The 12,265-nt window shown below is 44.0% G+C and overlaps 2 protein-coding genes across 3 annotated transcripts in view; both read right to left on the bottom strand.

Annotated features, from left to right (window-relative positions):
• Nucleotides 1–2,102: 2,102 nt before the first annotated feature.
• Nucleotides 2,103–2,834, bottom strand: LOC107571622 (Golgi phosphoprotein 3-like B). The gene has a single exon (XM_016257955.1). It carries the CDS (start codon nucleotides 2,796–2,798, stop codon nucleotides 2,328–2,330), a length of 471 nt encoding a protein of 156 aa, XP_016113441.1. The 5' UTR covers nucleotides 2,799–2,834; the 3' UTR covers nucleotides 2,103–2,327.
• A 1,429-nt stretch (nucleotides 2,835–4,263) lies between these two features.
• LOC107571624 (Golgi phosphoprotein 3-like) overlaps nucleotides 4,264–12,265 on the bottom strand; it is a 24,033-nt gene continuing 16,031 nt past the window's right edge. For both annotated transcript variants that reach the window (XM_016257958.1, XM_016257957.1), the window contains 3 exons: nucleotides 11,040–11,171; nucleotides 8,352–8,466; nucleotides 4,264–4,901 (listed from right to left, as the gene is read on the bottom strand). In XM_016257958.1, the coding sequence (XP_016113444.1) occupies nucleotides 4,468–4,901; nucleotides 8,352–8,466; nucleotides 11,040–11,171 (681 nt within the window). In that variant the 3' untranslated portion in view covers nucleotides 4,264–4,467. The remainder of the gene's footprint in view (nucleotides 4,902–8,351; nucleotides 8,467–11,039; nucleotides 11,172–12,265) is intronic.

The raw sequence follows: 12,265 nt of genomic DNA, 5'->3' as shown, positions 1-12,265 counted from the left end.
GTGTTTACTGTGTATATTTATTATGTATATATAAATACACACACATACAGTAAATATTTACATGCATATACATTTACATATTCATATCATTATATTTTATATTATATATAAATATATTTTATAAACATAACATTTTTCTTAAATATATACATGCATGTGTGTGTATTTATATATACACATGATAAATAAATATACACAGTAAACACACATATATTACGAAAACAAAAACTTTTATTTTGGATGCGATTAATCATTTGACACCACTAATATATATATATATATAAAATTATTAGTGCTTTTTAATATCATGCATTTTTGATCATTGCTAGAAAAATATAAATCCACACAAACCATATTTAGATACTAATCCAGTAATATTAAGTAAATATGAACAACTTAGTTTGAACTCCTGAGTTGGACAAACATTTCCATCTTTTACTGACCATTTGTTGGAAAAAACACATAAAACTCTATATATTTGTGCAAAGGCCCTTGAGATTCTGTTCAACATGAAAGTTCATTAAAAACATGAACAAAATCAAACAGAAGACCTCGAGTTCAATCCTTCCTGATCCAAACCTTCAGTAAGCGGATCTGCGTGGACAGAAGCAGGCGCTTGGATGCTTTCTCATCCATTATATTCACTGTCTGGAGTTTCTGCTTCTGTACAGACACAATCAAACCTCCTTCACAAACATATGAACATGTTACGACTCCTGTCCTGTAAACATCCGCCTGCAAAGAAAAACTGCTGAACAAATATTAAGGCATGTATAAAATGATGTTATTGGGTACACTTTACTGAAAACGTCTGACAGTAAAGCTCTCTTCATGAAGAATCACACATCAGATGAGAGCGAATCATGCGTCATGTGACAGTGTAAGGGTCACATGATGAAGAAGTGAGGTCATGTGACATGCATGCCAGCCGACACGCTCTCTGAAAGTTGTGGGAACGCTGCACTGTTATCCAAAACCTCACACGCTCCCTACCCAGACAGCATTTCAAGACATCACACTTATGCGGATGTTTGAATAAAAGCATAACCTAATATGATTTAAAGCAGGATCTTCCAGTGTTGCTTTAGTATCATTCATATTCCATTCATTTATATTAATATTTTGAATTACTTTTTATTAATATTTTATTTCGTTTTTATTTATTTGATACATTTTTGTATTTTAATTTCATTTTAATTGTAGTTGCTGTGTGTTTTTGTCTTTTTTTTACATGCCCATATAAATTTTTTTTTCAGTTTTAGTTATTTTAGTCAATTTAAACAATGAAAATGTTGCCTTGGGAATTAAACACACACATATATATATAGATATAGATGTTGTTAACTACAATATATCTAAAATATAATAAAGCTGAAATAAAATATACATTTTAGATGAGAAACTTAAAAAACTTAAACAAAAATTTGAAATGTTGCCTTGGCAAATAACTAAAACTGATTAACTACTAAAAATAATATTAAATTAAATTTAAGATCATTGTTAATTAAAACTATTGTTGTTAATTGAAATAAAATAAAATCTTAGATGAAAATGAAAAATTACCATGGCAACTAACTGAAATTAAAGGAACACTCCACTATTTTTGAAAATAGGCTCATTTTCCAACGCCCTGTGTAATATCACTGCCTGCTGCACGCATGGTACAGCAGCAAAGTTCCTTGATTATTACGCCGGAATGAGAGCATAGTTCCTAGCCATATCGGTCGAGAAAATCACAACTTTTCATTTTCCGTCGGTCTTAGTACACGATGTAACTACAGAAGAGTCAAGTTTTAAACAGGAAAAATATAGAAACTCTTTGGTCATTTTTGAGCGAGATGCTAACGGTCTAATCCGATTCAATGATCTATGCTAAGCTACAGCTAAAAGTGCTACCGCCAGACTCGGAGATCGGCTGAATGGATTCTAAAACGGTAAAACTCAACTGTTTAACTCTAGGGGAGCTGGAAAATTAGCCTATTTTCAAAAATAGTGGAGTGTTCCTTTAAATAAGCTAAAGATGAAGTACTAAAATTTATATAAATTAAAATTAAGATCTGTGTTGTTATTGTTAATTAAAACTATTGTTGTTATTTGAAAATATTTATGAAAAACTACATTGCAACTACCTGAAATTAAATGAGCTGAAGGTGAAGTACTAAAATTACAAAAACTAAAAATATTTAAAGCCAAAAATGTCATTGAAAAAAAAAATAATAAAAATTAAAACAACTGAACCCGAAAACAAGTATACATGTAAGAAAAATGGTCGTGATGCTGCTGCTGTCTGTGTAGTGATGCGGATGCTGTCTATAAAGGGCGTTCTCTCAGGATCTGTTGAAGGCCGCCAGCACGGCCCAGATCATCTCCTCGGCGGGGGTCGTGACCTTTGCACTCTCCAGGTCGGGATTGGCCTCCAGCAGGCTGCGTGAGCGCAAGCAGACCATGTCGTAGCGCTCTTCGCTCAGCGAGGACAGTGTGTTCTCCAGCACGTCTGCGGCGTGCGCTAGCAGGATCAGCGCTAGCATGCGGCGGCTCATGCGGCGCCAGTCGTTGGTCCAGCGCTCCAGCAGACTGTCCTGCAGACGCTGCACCAGACGCTCCTTCTCGCTGCTGTCTGTCAGCGGGTGCGTGGTCATGTCGAACAGCAGGAAGTTCTGCTTCTCCGTGCTCAGGACGCCCTTCTCCACCAGACTCTTCGCCAGACGCTCGCGCACGTTACGCATCTGGAAGTGCAGCTTTAAGGGGTTCCACGTCTCGCCTGAAAACAACCGGCAAAACCCATCAAATAATGACATTTCCAGGCCACAACTCACATCACAATCAAAACACAAAGTCACACTGCAAAAAAAGGCTGTTCCCTTTTAGTCGGTCACTCAAAACCCATCAAATAATGACATTTCCAGGCCACAACTCACATCACAATCAAAACACAAAGTCACACTGCAAAAAAAGGCTGTTCCCTTTTAGTTGGTCACTACGAGTCACGTCGTGACCGACGAATTGGGATCTCGCTTCGAGAGACCAATCTACTCCGAGTGTAACTAAACGAGCCAATGGACATTAGCATGCGATGATTGCATCCAGCTGCCGCTGATCACAGTGTGAGCATAAAAAGGCAGCAGGTGCAACGCATACCAGCTTTTCGCTTCGGAGCCGAGTGATCACATCAATTTGCTCCTGACTACTCTATTGAGAGAAGAAGACTGAACGCGTTTAGCGCGCTCTTTGAGAGCTCTTGGTGTTGGCGGTACAGCGCTTCAGCAGTGGTGGTTTCCCGTGTCGAGTGGGTTGCACACATCAGGCTGCACTACCCCGTTTGTGTTGCAGGCGGCCATCTCCCGTGTGCGCTTCAGCATGCTAAAAGAGCTTTTTCCCTAAAAGAACATTCACAGGTGCGTCTATTTAAAGACGACATTGCGACACGTGAAAGGGGCGGAGCTCCGTTGCCTCTGCCTCGATCTAATTCTCGTCATGGCGGCAGTCAGGTGGGGGCTACTTCAGGCAGTAGCACGGGCGGTCTGAGGGTAACGGTGATGGCAAACCCTCCAGGGAACCAACCCTCGGGGGACCATCGCTCCTCTTGCACTCCGCAACCAGTTGAGCTGCCAAAGGAACATGTTGGGCCCTCTACAAGGAGCATACCAGCAGTATTCTTGGTGGTCCTCCCGACGACTGGATGTCGATCGCTGCATTGGAGGGTGAGCCAGAGCTTTCTGGAGAGGAAGATTCGGCTGTGCTGCTGCTCTAACGGCTATGCTTTTCCAGGCCGCTGTGAGGGTAGGTCTCGAGTGGAGACCTCCACCGTGTCCCGAGCCCTCCAGGTTGGATGACTGGTTCTTCGGGGTGGCCCGCACTGGTTCTCAGCGTCCCGCCCTGGTGCCATTCTTCCCAGAAGTGCATGAGGGGGCTTACCCTGTCGTGGATGGCACCTTTTTCTGCCGGAAACCGACCTGCTATTTCCTCCTCCCTCACCACTCTCGATGGTGGTGCAGCTAGGGGGTATACGGGGGTCCCCCCAGTGGAGCGGTCGGTTGCGATGCAGTTCTGTCCTAATACTGCCGCCACCTGGCAGGGCAAACCGTGCCTCCCCTCCCGGGTCTGTAGGTACTCGTCTGGTCTGTCCGGCGATGCTTATATGGCCTGTGGAGAAGCTGCTTCTGCCTTACACGCTACGGTGTTACTGCAGGTTCTTCAGGCTAAAGCACTGAGGGACCTGCACGAGGGTGGTCACGATAACTTAAAAATTACTTTGGCAGCCAACTGAAATTAAATAAGATGAAGTACTAAAATTAAGCCAAAGTGGAAAACAATGTTTAGAATACAAAACTGAAAACATGTTTGTTTTATGCTTTAGCTACCGATAATAACCCTGGCATCGTGTGGCGTCGAACACAAGCCTGCGCTTCACGCTGCTGTCTTTGTAGAGCACACTTAGGAGGCGTCACGTCTATGAAGAGCGTTCTTTCAGGATCTGTTGAAGGCCGCCAGCACGGCCCAGATCACCTCCTCGGCGGGGGTCGTGACCTTTGCACTCTCCAGGTCGGGATTGGCCTCCAGCAGGCTGCGTGAGCGCAAGCAGACCATGTCGTAGCGCTCTTCGCTCAGCGAGGACAGTGTGTTCTCCAGCACGTCTGCGGCGTGCGCTAGCAGGATCAGCGCTAGCATGCGGCGGCTCATGCGGCGCCAGTCGTTGGTCCAGCGCTCCAGCAGACTGTCCTGCAGACGCTGCACCAGACGCTCCTTCTCGCTGCTGTCTGTCAGCGGGTGCGTGGTCATGTCGAACAGCAGGAAGTTCTGCTTCTCCGTGCTCAGGACGCCCTTCTCCACCAGACTCTTCGCCAGACGCTCGCGCACGTTACGCATCTGGAAGTGCAGCTTTAAGGGGTTCCACGTCTCGCCTGAAAACAACCGGCAAAACCCATCAAATAATGACATTTCCAGGCCACAACTCACATCACAATCAAAACACAAAGTCACACTGCAAAAAAAGGCTGTTCCCTTTTAGTTGGTCACTACGAGTCACGTCGTGACCGACGAATTGGGATCTCGCTTCGAGAGACCAATCTACTCCGAGTGTAACTAAACGAGCCAATGGACATTAGCATGCGATGATTGCATCCAGCTGCCGCTGATCACAGTGTGAGCATAAAAAGGCAGCAGGTGCAACGCATACCAGCTTTTCGCTTCGGAGCCGAGTGATCACATCAATTTGCTCCTGACTACTCTATTGAGAGAAGAAGACTGAACGCGTTTAGCGCGCTCTTTGAGAGCTCTTGGTGTTGGCGGTACAGCGCTTCAGCAGTGGTGGTTTCCCGTGTCGAGTGGGTTGCACACATCAGGCTGCACTACCCCGTTTGTGTTGCAGGCGGCCATCTCCCGTGTGCGCTTCAGCATGCTAAAAGAGCTTTTTCCCTAAAAGAACATTCACAGGTGCGTCTATTTAAAGACGACATTGCGACACGTGAAAGGGGCGGAGCTCCGTTGCCTCTGCCTCGATCTAATTCTCGTCATGGCGGCAGTCAGGTGGGGGCTACTTCAGGCAGTAGCACGGGCGGTCTGAGGGTAACGGTGATGGCAAACCCTCCAGGGAACCAACCCTCGGGGGACCATCGCTCCTCTTGCACTCCGCAACCAGTTGAGCTGCCAAAGGAACATGTTGGGCCCTCTACAAGGAGCATACCAGCAGTATTCTTGGTGGTCCTCCCGACGACTGGATGTCGATCGCTGCATTGGAGGGTGAGCCAGAGCTTTCTGGAGAGGAAGATTCGGCTGTGCTGCTGCTCTAACGGCTATGCTTTTCCAGGCCGCTGTGAGGGTAGGTCTCGAGTGGAGACCTCCACCGTGTCCCGAGCCCTCCAGGTTGGATGACTGGTTCTTCGGGGTGGCCCGCACTGGTTCTCAGCGTCCCGCCCTGGTGCCATTCTTCCCAGAAGTGCATGAGGGGGCTTACCCTGTCGTGGATGGCACCTTTTTCTGCCGGAAACCGACCTGCTATTTCCTCCTCCCTCACCACTCTCGATGGTGGTGCAGCTAGGGGGTATACGGGGGTCCCCCCAGTGGAGCGGTCGGTTGCGATGCAGTTCTGTCCTAATACTGCCGCCACCTGGCAGGGCAAACCGTGCCTCCCCTCCCGGGTCTGTAGGTACACGTCTGGTCTGTCCGGCGATGCTTATATGGCCTGTGGAGAAGCTGCTTCTGCCTTACACGCTACGGTGTTACTGCAGGTTCTTCAGGCTAAAGCACTGAGGGACCTGCACGAGGGTGGTCACGATCCGGAAGTTCTGAAAGAGCTCCGAACTGCAACTGACCTCACGCTCCGAGGGACGAAGGTCACTGCGAGTTCTCTGGGTCATGCAATGTCCACACTTGTGGTCCAGGAGCGTCACCTCTTGCTTTGTCTGGTCGACATGAGGGACGCCGACAAGTTTAGTTCCTCAAGGTCCCTGTGTCCAAGACCGGCCTCTTCGGCGACGCAGTCGAGAACATGGTCCAGCAGTTCTCGGCTGCACAGCAGCAGACTGAGGCGATCCGATATGTCCTGCCTGGCAGGCAGCTGCTGCCTCCACCGGTCCGCCGGCCGCAGCGCCCCAGCCTGCTCATCGACGAGGGAGGCCCCCTGCGCCCACCCACGCTCCTGTGCCGCATCCGCAGCAGCCTCAAGCAAGTGGCGCCGTGGAGCTGGGTGTAGGCAGGCCGCCTCGCCCATCCAGGCCCCCGTCAAACCTGGCAGTAAGCATTCGAGCAAGAGGCCCCGGGACGGGCGACCCAGAGAGAGAGGGAACTGCTCTTTGGGGGATGGTGAATGCACCTCTTCCTCCCCCGGAGGAAGGCCGGGTGGAGAATCTGGTTTCCAAAAATCTCGACAAGAGTGCAGTTTTCTGTCTCTGGTTCCCAAGAGGGCATGGAGAGTCGCGGACGAACCAACACCGGACCACACTCATCCTCCTATCTCGCCAGCAGGCAGCAGCGGGCGGTTCAGGAGCATCATCAAAGGCCCTACTTACACACCCTCTGCCAAACCGTGGAACCAAGTAAGCATTGCACCGCACACTCAGACCCCTCACTCAGTCCCTGCGTTTCACCTCGCTGTCCCACCGCGGGTACATCAGTGATCCTGCTGGTCCAGCTTGTTCAGTGTCTGGGTGCCTGGCTACCCAAACCGACCCGCTGGCTCCTGTGGACAATCAGACTCGGCTATGCGATTCAGTTCGCCAGGCGTCCCCCCAAGTTTAGCGGCATCGGCTTCACATCAGTGAAGGCGGCCGATGCTCCTGTCTTGCGTGCAGAGATCGCAGTCCTACTGGCGAAGGATGCGTTAGAGCCGGACCGGCTCCAGCCGATATGAAGACGGGGTTTTACAGCCCCTACTTCATTGTACCCAAGAAAGGCGGTGGGTTATGATCGATCTTGGACCTGCATGTCTTGGACCAGGCCCTTCACCGGTTACCGTTCAAGATGTTGACGCAAAAATCCCATCCCAGGGTGCATCCATCCCAGAGATTGGTTTGCAGCAATCGACCAGAAGGATGCGTACTTTCATGTGTCGATCCTTCCACACCACAGACCATGACAACTGAGCTCGACAACTGGCTCATACTAGCTCAGTCTCAGGATCAGTTGTGCGAACACAGGGACGTGGTACTCTCACACCTCAGCCGGTTGGGCCTTTGGGTTTGGACGGGGCCCCAACTGCACTGGCACATCAACTGCCTAGAGTTGTTACAGCTGTTTTACTCCCTGACCGATGGAACACTCGGCACAGGCGCACTGGCACACAGCCCCGATCAGAGTCCTGCTGTCCTTTTTGCAGCAAGGGTTAGAGCGAAGGCTGTCTCCCTCCACCCTTAAAGTCTTACTGCAATCTCTGCTTACAACATCCCCGTGGAGGGAAGTAGGTAGGGAAGCATGACCTGGTCATCAGGTTTCTTAGGGGGGCGAGAAGGTTGAATCCTCCCCGACTCCCCTCTAAACCCTCTTGGGACCTGACTCTAGTGCTCAGAGCACTACACTAAAGTTTCTTTCAATGAAAACTCTGCTCCTTATTGTATTGGCCTCCATCAAGAGGGTAGGGGATCCTGCACGCATTTTCGGTCGACAAATTGAGCCTAGAGTTTGGGCCAGCTGACTCGCAGATAATCCTGAGGCCCCCGGCCTGGCTATGTGCCCAAGGTTCCTACTACCTCCTTCAGGGATCAGGTAGTGAACCTGCAAGCGCTGCCCCTGGAGGAGGCAGACCCAGCCATAGCTTTGCTTTGTCCCGTCCGAGCCTTGGGATGGTACGTAGACCGGACACAAAGCTTCAGGCTGTGTGTGTGTGTGTGTGTGTGTCTTGTGTGTGTGTGTGTGACCTGTGAGAAGCTCGATCCAGCTGGCCACGTCCTCCGGTGGTTCAGTGTTCTTAATGTGCTTCAGTGCTTCATCCAGCAGCACATCACCAGTGGGAGCGGAGGACTTCACCAACACCTGAAAACACACACACACACACCAACGAATGAAAACACACTGCATATGCTAATATATGACATAAATGAGGGTTATTATAGTTAACAAACTAAAACCATAACTTTCATTACTTTAAATAAAATAAACTAACTGAAATTAAACATTTAAACATTTTATTTTAAACTGAAGATGTATTAAAAACTGGAATAAAAATTAAAAGCGTTATAGACATTAAAAAACTACTAAAAATTACAAATAATGATGATGATATTAAATAGCACTGATTGAGTTAGTCAATTTATTTAATTTAACACGATATCATCAACAGAGGCTATTTTCATGACAAACTAGATACAATTCAAACAATAATAGTAATAAGAAAAATAAAGAAAGAAAATTATGTAGAATAACTTCATATTTTCCTTAAAGCAATATAAAATATAGCACTTATTTAAGCTCTTTCTGATAGATTTTTGATAGAAATACAGAATTTTGCAAGTAAGAATTTTATATATATATATAAATATATATATAACTTAAAGCAGGACTTTACAATTAGTGTCATTTTAGTATCATTGATATACCATTATAGTTTCTATTCATATTTTGAATTCATTTTTATTTGTATACTTTCCATTTTAATTTTAGTTAAAGTTTCAGTAATTTGTGTTTTTGTCATTTTTATAGTTTATTTTTTATTAATGTCTATATAGCTTTGTAATATTTAATTTTTCAGTTTTAGTTTTAAATGAGAAATGCTGCCTTAGCAATTAGCCTATTTTTGATAAAATATTGTATACAATTTTTATATTTAATTTTTTTTCCAGTCAACATTTATTTTGAAGTAACAATTTTTTTTTCTTTTTTAGTTAAATATAATAACCCTGATTCCAATAAATTGTTCATTCATAATGGGCTTCGCTTCAAATAATTTTGGACACATACATTCAATTCCATAATTCCAAATATGATTTAATAAAAATGTTCAAATCAACAGGTTACACAAATGAAAGTCATTTTAAAAATACCTTAATATTTTTTTAATGTGTAAATTATTAATGCCTGATTCTGAATGCTATAGTCTGGGTGATATAGTGTCTTCACGTTTGAAAAAGAACGAAACGACATTTCAACTATTTTAAGCTCAGAATGACCTACAGTAAATTGTCTTCACAGGGTTGTGTCAGCTCCACCCGAGTCTTCATTGTGCGCTTTAGTCTGGTTCAACTCGTTATTTAACTCCATCATCAGCTATTTAAACATCAACTGAACTACTTTAGCTCTTAACAAGGCTGTTGAACAGAGATGTGCTGTTACTTTATCAAGCGATTTACATACATCCAGACATTCTGAAAGAGAAATGTGGCATTTCCGTCTCATCCTCTCAATGCAAATGAACTCTGATTGTTCCAGCAGCAGTGAAACACTAACGACAGACTAACGCATGCGGTCTGGCTGGTTTGGTTTCATTGACTCTATAGTCATTCAGACAATAGGATGAAGACGCTTCACACACCCGCTGCTGTTTGCCACGAGAGATCAGGTGTGTTTAACTTAACTGAAGCACAGGAACATTTGCATTTGTGTTGCCGGAACTGCTAAAACTCAAACGAGAGACTGGAGATACACTTACACTGCCAGCTAAGACTCGGGAATAGTTCAGATTTATAATGTTTCTGAAAGAAGTCTCTTCTGCATTTATTTGATCCAAAATACAGTAAAAAATGTGAAATATTATTCCAATCTAAAACAGCTGTTTTCTATGTGAATATGTGTTCAACTGTAATTTATTTATGTGATCAAAGCTGTATTTTCAGCATCATTCCTCCAGTCTTCAGTGTCACATGATCTTCAGAAATCAGTATAATATGCTGATTTAAGAAACATTTCTGATTATCATCAATAATAAAAGACAAAAAAAGACACTTCTAGTCATCAAGTTTGCATTAAATTGATGAAAAGTGCCAGTAAAGACATTTATAACGTCACAAAAGATTTCTATTTCAAATAAATGCTGTTCTTTTGAGCTTTCTATACATCTGTGAATCCCGAAAAATAAAATGTGTCACGGTTTGCACAAAAATATTGTCTTCTGTTGGGCTGCGTGCTTTGTTTGATAACTGATGCATTTGTGAGCCTGGAGCACAAACGCAGTCATAAGTAGCACAGGTATATTTGTAGCATCATTGTATGGGTCAAAATTATCCATTTTTCCTTTATGTCAAAAATCATTAGGATATTAAGTAAAGATCATGTTCCATGAAGATATTTTGTAAATTTCCTACTGTAAGTATATGAAAACTTAATGTTTGATTAGTAATATGCATTGCTAAGAACTTCATTTGAACAACTTTAAAGATGATTTTCTCAATATTTAGATTTTTTTGCACCCTCAGATTCCAGATTTTCAAATAGTTGTGTCTCAGCCAAATATTGTCCTGTCCTAACAAACCATACATCAGTGGAAAGCTTATTTCAGATGATTCATTTGTGCATCATTAACACTGTTGTTTTCCTGTTTATCTCTGTGCAGCTGCTGTGAATCAGTGTGTATTGTGTAAACTGCTATAGAAACACACGTGACTCGTCTTCACCTTGCGGTCCAGTAGTTTTCTCTTGCGTGAGCTCTGCGGTTCGAGCTGAACGCGTCCTCTCAGCGCCAGCTCCACCAGAATGCAGCCGCGCAGGCCTGACGAGATGCTGTCGTTCCAGAACGACGTGTAGCCCTGCGTTCAGATCAAACACAAGTCATCGCCAGATATTACACCAACCGAGAGAACACATTCAGAAATGTGTGCTATATTCAAATGTGATCTAGAGATTTTCATGCAAGGTTTGAGATGACGTGTCCTGCACGCTTTCTTTTTCTCTGGCGCTCAGTTTAAGCAACTTTTTTATTGAGCAAATAAATGGAAAAATTGCAAATTGTGTACAAATCACAATGTTACAGTCAGAGCTAGTAACTGATTACATGTGATCTGGACTACGTAATCAGATTCCAAAATTGGTAACTCTTTATTTTAAGGTACACACGTTACATGTACTAACTATTATAATAACAATAAATTATGCATTATGGATTACATTACTAACTAAAATTTTTGTCATGTCATTTGGAATCAGTAACAGACTACAATTAACAAGTAATCTGGTTATAGTTATATAGCTAATATAAGACACCAAATATTAAGGAACAACATGTAAAGCATGAGTTGCACCACGCTGATGTCTCGATGCAAACCAGCTGTGACCTGAAACAAGCAGTGCATGCAGGAAAGAATAAAAACCATGCTGTTATTTGAGCAATAAAGTGGTTGCTTCTGTAAATAATTAAACAACAGAGAAAAGAAACTTAGTGAAGTGAAGTCAAACAAGCTGAAATCAGAAAAACTGAAGGATTACTCGATGTTCCAACAGAACTTTAGATGGTAAATTGATGCACAGACAAGAAAAAACTTTTTTGCAGTGTTGTTTGATAATGCTGGGTTTTAAGTTTTATGGGGCGTAATGGTTTTTCTACTGTACAAACTGTATTTTCTATCGCCTTACCCGAAACCTACCCCTCACACTAAACTACAGGCATTTTAAAATTTTTAATAAAACATTGTTTAATATGCTTTTAAAGCTATTTTAATTCTGACAACTAAGGAAATGTCCTCATAAAACATGTTTATGCTGTAATACCCATGACATTATGCAAATCTGTGTCCTCGTGAATCACCTAAACATGCACACACACACACACACACAGACACATAGACACACTCTCACATACACACACACACTCTCTCACACACACACACACACACACAGACACATA

The sequence above is a fragment of the Sinocyclocheilus grahami genome, unplaced genomic scaffold (assembly GCF_001515645.1).
Source record: "Sinocyclocheilus grahami isolate Dianchi unplaced genomic scaffold, SAMN03320097.WGS_v1.1 scaffold1622.1, whole genome shotgun sequence".
NCBI classification, from domain to species: Eukaryota; Metazoa; Chordata; class Actinopteri; order Cypriniformes; family Cyprinidae; genus Sinocyclocheilus; species Sinocyclocheilus grahami.
The sequence above is the reverse complement of the archived record's forward strand: the minus strand, read 5'-3'. Positions and strand labels throughout refer to the sequence as shown.